This window comes from Ochotona princeps, chromosome 14 (assembly GCF_030435755.1).
Source record: "Ochotona princeps isolate mOchPri1 chromosome 14, mOchPri1.hap1, whole genome shotgun sequence".
In the NCBI taxonomy this organism is placed as follows: Eukaryota; Metazoa; Chordata; class Mammalia; order Lagomorpha; family Ochotonidae; genus Ochotona; species Ochotona princeps.
The window spans coordinates 58,882,270-58,889,328 of NC_080845.1; the positions used below are offsets into that span (position 1 = coordinate 58,882,270).

Below are 7,059 nucleotides of genomic sequence, written 5' to 3' on the forward strand. Positions count from 1 at the left end.
ATCACTTGGCTGGCCTGAGAGAGCTGCTGAGCAGTGAACTCGGTCTCCGTGTTAGGCAGTGAAGTTGTTTTCTTTTGAAGATTTTTTTTATTGAGTCTTACTGTGAATTAAAAGTGATATTGACATCATCTGGACTTATTTAGGTCAATAAACTGGGTTTTGGAAAAACTCGCCTCTCCTGCTTGTAGCGATGGCATGAGACACTAGGAGAAGGCGGCAGGCAGAGATGGTACCTGCACACGTGCTGGGGAAAAACCATGTGAGCTGGGAGGTGAGGACTCTTGCTCTTACGTTTCTCTTTTTTATTAGTGTTTTGAAGGAAGAAGCCTGTCATCTAATGGGTGTAATGAGGTTCGTGGTGCTGCATGTGCTAACATCATGAAATTGGCATTTAGCGTCAATTATTCACCAGAAGAGAAACATAAGCGGTGACTAATGCAGCACAGCACCCACTGACTGTCGACTTGAAGAGATGATACACAGATGAAGTCATGGTCAATCCTAGGGAAAATACTGGGACTTAAGGTGCAGGCGCTAGGCTCACGAAGGTGCTGACGCCTCCAAAGGCCCTGTCCACTCCTGGCATTGCTACCGCTTCAGTTCCTTGTGGAGGGAGCAAAGCAGGGATCCAGGACCCCGTCTCAGCTTTCACTTGCTGGGGGAACTTAGGAAAGGCACTCTGATTTCACATGTTCTCCAACTCATTCCTCATTCCTCTGCCACATGAGAAGATGGATACACCCGTCCCCAACACACAAACGCCATGTTGAAAACGCTCACTTTTGGTTTTGTTTTGAAAAAGAAAAAAAAACTGCAGGCAACAAAGTCCATAGCTTTCTTTTCCTTTATTTGTCTTAACATAAATAGGACTTCCGGGAGATGAAAATTTTAGTAGAGCTGCGAAAATTATCCAAAAATGGCTTTTCATCACATCCTGGGGAAGGAGCAGAAATGTTCTAGCTGGTACCTCTACTGGCAAAAAGAAATTAGGATGACACTGACTGCCATCCTGTCCCCAAAGAAGGAGGGTAAATGGGTGTGTGGGGCTCAGAAAAGGGGCTTTGTCCCAGGGATACCAACAGCCCTGGGCATATCGTGTGAGCCAGTGGGACTGGGTTCGCAGTTCTGCCATTTAATAAACTGTGTGACCTGGGCACGACAGCTCACAGCAGAGTCTCCGTTTTCTCATCTGAGACTGATATTGTGGAGGTTGATGAACTAGACCATGTCCACTCTCATGCCCTGGGAGTTGCATAGCTATTGCATAGTAAGTGTTCCATAAATGGCTCCTGCCAGGATAGTTTTCCTCTTAGAGCTAAACCAAGAAAAAGAGTGTCGTGGCTGGCAAGGGGCTGTGCTGGCTGGCAGAGGGCTCTTCATGCCCCAGGACACACGCCGATGGGACTCTGTTCAGTTTCCATCCCACCCTCAAGGTCCTGCACTATGTGGAGTTTGGGTTTCCTCACTTTTTGGAGGTTCTTGGCCCCGCTCAGTGCCTTACATACCATGGGTCTGCATATTTCTTGAATAAGGCAATTTTTTAAAATAGCAGAAATTCTGTGTTTAAAGCAATCCATCTCCTTTCAAATTCGTCCAATACGGTAGTCTCCTTCTGTGCCTTGTTCCTTTCTTCCACAACCCATTATCATCCAAAAAACTACTGTAATGCAGTAAGGAATTGAGATATTTTAAGGGAGAGAGAGACGACATGTATGTAACTTAGGAGAGTGTTATCGTTCTGTTTTCTTAGTAGTTACTGTTGCCAGTCTCTTACTATACTGAATTTATAGGCTAGACTTCATTGTTAATACCCATGAGTAGGGAAAAACAACCTTTAAGGTTTTGTGTTGTCTGCAGGCATCGACTGGTGGGTCTGTGAACATGAATGATTGAGTGTGGGAGGGGAGACTACTGAATTCTAAATGAAGAAAAAAAGAAAGCAGGGACAATTTCTCATTACCTTAGAAAGTTTAGTGGCTATTAATCAAATGTTGAGCACCTGATATCTTCAGTTTATGGGTAGAAGCATCCACAGATAGTTTAATTTCCTCTCTGAAGTCATTTGCAGTCTAGTCGGGCGTAAAAGATAAATGCCTAGGAAGAGACACAGTGTACAAAGTCAGTACGTTATCTCCCGATGCTGATCAACTGCGTGCAGCACTGCAGGGTTATTTGACAAATATTAATACAGAAAATTATCCTAGAAGAGTGTGTGGTGATTTGCCAGTTGAGTTGCAGAGATGTTGAAGGTGTGCTGAAGAGAGAAGTATGGGAGAAATTCCCAGGGACACTCAAACAGGAAGAAGCAGATTACAGAGAAGTGAGGTTTAAGACGGCTGTTGTGTCCCCGCAGAGGTGTAGCAGTGATGAAGCAGGCATTGCCCTCTAATGAGGAAAGAGTTGAAGAATTGTTAAGACAAGTGGGCGGAAGTAGGACTGTTTTGTGTAAGCGGCGTGGCGATGGCTGCCTGCCCTCACTGGAGCTAAATACACTCTGAGCGAAGTTGCATACGTGTAAAACCAGGGAGCTGAAAAGAAATTCCAGCCCCCTGGATGTGGAGTAAAAAAAATCATGAGAAGTTTAGAAAGGGTAATTAAAACTGAAGCCATGGGACTCTTTCAAAACCTAAAATACTGATGCAATGTGAGGTTTTTCTGGTGTTTGCTTTGTTACAGACAAACAAGAAAATGCATGTTACAGAAAGATCCTGCAGTTGCTACCCAGGATAATAGTGTGCAGGGAACCAAAGGGTGTTGATATCAAAGCTGTAAAAGGAAGTGCCTGAAGATAGCATGAAAACTTGAAAGGCACCTTATACAAAATCAGGTTCGCTGTCATCTTTCCTCTGGGATTTCTCACTCTGTTTTACCACTCCTGTTCCTCTAGGGAATGACAGAACACAAACTGGAACCAGCGCAAACAGTCCACTCCAAAGGCAGAGGGTTTTTCGTGTCAGAGGACAAAATCTGAATGGAAATGATAGAAAATTTGATTATGCGTAGATTTCAAAGGTTGGTGGGGGGTTTTTGCACCAAAGTGAACTTAAAGACCTTTTGATTCCATTTTCCACCAACTTTTCGAAGCACCCTCACAGCACTGCAGTGTTGAGTGGTCAATAAAAAGATTCCTTTTCTATAACCTCATTGCCTGCCGGGTCCCACTTTCTACTCTCATTTCCCATTAAAGTCTGGTTATCAGAAAACAAACAGAAACTTGGAATTAATAACCACACATTTCTCTAGGTTGTGACTGGCTGGTCCCTGAACCATGCTGGTTCGATTTAATGGACAAAAACTTGGCATGAAACCTTATTCCTGATGATCCTGACATTATTACATCATTCCTCTTATTCCTTTTGGAAAAGACAAAAGCAGCCAGCAGGCCTTTCCCATTGATAAAATTAAACTCCATTTCATTAGTCATGACACAACTATGCATAAGAAAGAGGCGGTGACGTAAAACAGGAACATTAAATCTTCTTAATATGGCAGCGCAGAGCCACTCTGTGCTGAACCAACATTGCTATACCTCATCTACTTTTTGAAAAGCATTACCAACTGGAAAATGAGGCAGTCGGTGTCTAGAAACATGGATCCCAAACCACCATGAAAAGGCTGTTATTAGAACACAGTGTGAATTGATTATCTCATGTCAAGACAAATGTCAGGACAAATTCATACTATGAATATTCACCCGTGAGAGAGCTGGCTGATGACTCTATTTTGAGTTGTCATGTTTTATTTGAAACAAATGAGTAAGATTGAAATTCTTGCCATAATTATGTTCTCTGGATTTAAAATACTTTTTTTAAGTTTCAAGGGTGAACTTAAAAAAAAAAAAATCTCTTTGAATGACATCTTTCTATTTTTAGTCCAAAGCCACCACATAACTGAAATGACCAAGAAAGAGTCCAGGGCCACCGCAGGGGGGGTGGGTGCTCCCACCTGGCACATCTGCTGACTCCGTGGGAATCAAATGAAGAAACGTTGCTGATCTCATCAGCACAGGTGCTTCTGTGAGGTGGCACCATGAGAAGGCGCCTCTGCACTCAGGTGTGGTGAGACGCCTGCAGGAATTCCCTGGGAGGGCAGCCCCCCAGGCAGGCAGGGAGGTGAGGGACAGGTTTCTGTCCACATTTCAAAATGCTAGTCCAGACCGGCAGTACCTCAGCTATTCGTGCGGCTTTTATGTTCATGTTTGTAAAAATAAAAATGTTGCTCCACTTGTGTTTACCCCCTCCGTGATTGCAGAATTTGTTGGCTGATGTTGGAAAAGTGTGTTAGGTAAGGTTCCTTTTAAGAGGCAAGCGCACAGAAACCTGGCATTGTGACTTAACGGGTTTAGCCAGAGGCTGTGAGGTGCATCCCCTAAGGATACCTGTTGGAGGCCTGGCTGCTCCACGTTGAACCCAGTCCTCTGCTAATGCACTTAGAAAAGCGGCAGAAGATGGCTCAAGTGCTTAGGCCCTGTACCTATGTGGGCTCTTTGGAGAGTGAACCTAGTGGATGGAATCTGTCTCTCCCTTCCTCTGTCTTATTCTGCTTTTCAAATAAAGCAATCATAAGATAGAAAGCGAGGAAGTCAGTATGTTTGGGCCTGGCATACTGGTACAGCAAGGTTAAAACACCACTTAGATTTTGTACTGCTGGCATCCTGTATCAGACCCCTGGTTCCAGTCCACTTCTGATCCAGCTCCCTACTAATGTGCCTGGGAGACGGTGGAAGATGGCCCAAGTGCTTGGACCCCTGCCACCCATGTGGAAGGTTTAGGTGGAGTTCCTGGCTCCTGGCCCAGCCATAGACCTTGCAGCGATCTGGGGAGTGAACCAGAGGATGGAAAAATGGTTGTCTGTCTTTGTGTCTATCTGTCCTTCAAATAAGTAAAATAAATTGTAAATAAAAAGTAAGCGTTGTTTGATTGACAGTGATAGAAATGTTGTGTGAGACTGGGCCTTGCAGGAAACCCCTATCTGCTTTGGTGGGCTGGTTTTCTTCACTCTCCTAGAGTACGTGGTTCCCTGCGCATGGGTCCCCGCAGCCATCTGTCCTATAAGGCCTCAGAGTGTAGACTCTTTTGAGTCTTTCCGGGGTGAAACTGCCTCCTCGCTGTGCCTTGCCCCAGCTGCTGAGCAGCTGAGCGTTAACTGGCCATTAACTGGCAAAGGCCACGTGTCCCCCAGTCACTAACTGTGCATTTCTCTGAATGGCAGGTCTTGCACGCATCGTACCCCACGCAGACAGACCGAACACGAGGAAGGCTCTTGATGGATTTGCAGCCAGAGTTTTCTGGGAGTTTGAGAACCCTGGGCGAGTGACTTGGCACACCCCTGCCACGTGAAAAAAAAAAAAAAAAAGATGCAGACCATCAAGAAGGAACAGGCATCGCTGGAGCCCAGCGGCCACGCAGAAAAGATGACGGTGCTCAACCCCACGCTGCCAGAGCTGCCTGGGGAGGAGCTCGCGGCGGGCGAGGAGCTGCTCCTGGGTGAGGGCAGCGTGGGCAAGAGCAAGGCCGCGACGTGCCGCCGGAAACGGGAGTTCATCCCCGACGACAAGAAGGATGCCATGTACTGGGAGAAACGGCGCAAGAACAACGAGGCCGCCAAACGGTCTCGCGAGAAGCGGCGGCTCAACGACCTGGTGCTGGAGAACAAACTCATCGCGCTGGGCGAGGAGAACGCCACGCTCAAGGCCGAGCTGCTGTCGCTGAAGCTCAAGTTCGGCCTCATCAGCTCGGCGGCCTACGCGCAGGAGATCCAGAAGCTCAGCAGCTCCACGGCCGTGTACTTCCAAGACTACCCGGCCTCCAAGGCCGCGGCCGCCGCCGCTGCAGCCGCGGCCAGCGCTGCCTTCGCCGTGGACGAGCAGGACCCTGCCGCGGCCATGGCAACGGTGGGCGGCTGCGTGTCGGTCATCAAGCACTCGCCGCAGAGCTCGCTGTCCGACTTGTCCGAGGCGTCATCCGGAGAGCACGCGCACGGCAGCCCCGGCCAGGGAGGCCGCCGCAGCCCCGAGGACCACAAGTTCCAGGCCATCAAGCAGGAGCCCGTGGAACTGGAGCCCAGGGACGAGCGGGGCGCCTACGCCGCCGTGTCCATGATGTACCCCAACTACATGGGCGGCTCCTTCTCGGGCTACTCCCCTCCACTGCTGCTGCCCGTCACCAGCTCCTCCAGCAACTCCCCGCGGACATCGGAGACCGACGACGGCGGCGCGGTGGGGAAGGCGTCGGATGGAGAGGACGAGCAGCAGGTGCCCAAGGGCCCCATCCACTCCCCTGTGGAGCTCAGCCGGGTACACGCCACTGTGGTCAAGGTGCCCGAGGGGAACGCATCCGCCCTGCCGCACAAGCTGCGCATCAAAGCCAAAGCCATGCGGATCAAAGTGGAAGCCTTGGAGCCCGACTTCGAAGCCGCGCACAAACTGCCCTCGCCCGTGGACGCGACCCCCAAAAGACACTCGGACCCGGAGCAGCACGGAGGAGGAGGCCCCGGTGGTGGCAGCAGCACGGTGCCTCCCGCCCTTCCTCCTTTCTCCGTGCAGGTGACGAACATCCAGGATTGGTCCCTCAGAGCTGAGCCCTGGCCTCCAAGGGAACTCAGCGGCCAAACGCAGAATGGTTTCAAGACGAAAGACGACGGCTATCCTGCCGCCACCGACCCCGAGAACTTGTACCTCAAGCCGGGGATAGCAAACTTATCCACAGAGGTAGTGTCCCTCAAGAGATTCATAGCCGCACAGCCCATTTCCGCCTCGGACTCCCGGTGAGGCCACCCCCCGAGGGAGGAGAGCTGGGCGCTCGGGCGGGTGTTCCCCCCCCCCCAGCCACAGACCCGGAGTTCCTTTTTTTTTTTTTTTTTTTTTGTATCAGGCTGTTTTTCACTGGACCCGTGATGTCATTTCACTGTAATGTGCACACGTTGTCTGTGTGGTGTCTTTTTCTGTGCACAGACCATGGTGAAGATGCGGTTTTGTCCTCACTCTGCCTTGTATATATATGGTCAGATGCTCCGTACACAAAGGCTGTATATATGGAACATTATTTTTGTTGTTCTACA

General features: G+C 49.2%; 1 protein-coding gene across 1 annotated transcript; it reads left to right on the plus strand.

Annotated features, from left to right (window-relative positions):
- Nucleotides 1-916: 916 nt before the first annotated feature.
- On the plus strand, nt 917-6,821 carry NFIL3 (nuclear factor, interleukin 3 regulated). Its single transcript, XM_058672266.1, has 2 exons — nt 917-1,028; nt 5,301-6,821. Exons 1-2 carry the CDS (start codon nt 917-919, stop codon nt 6,767-6,769), a joined length of 1,581 nt encoding a protein of 526 aa, XP_058528249.1. The 3' UTR covers nt 6,770-6,821.
- The last annotated feature ends 238 nt before the right edge of the window (nt 6,822-7,059 follow it).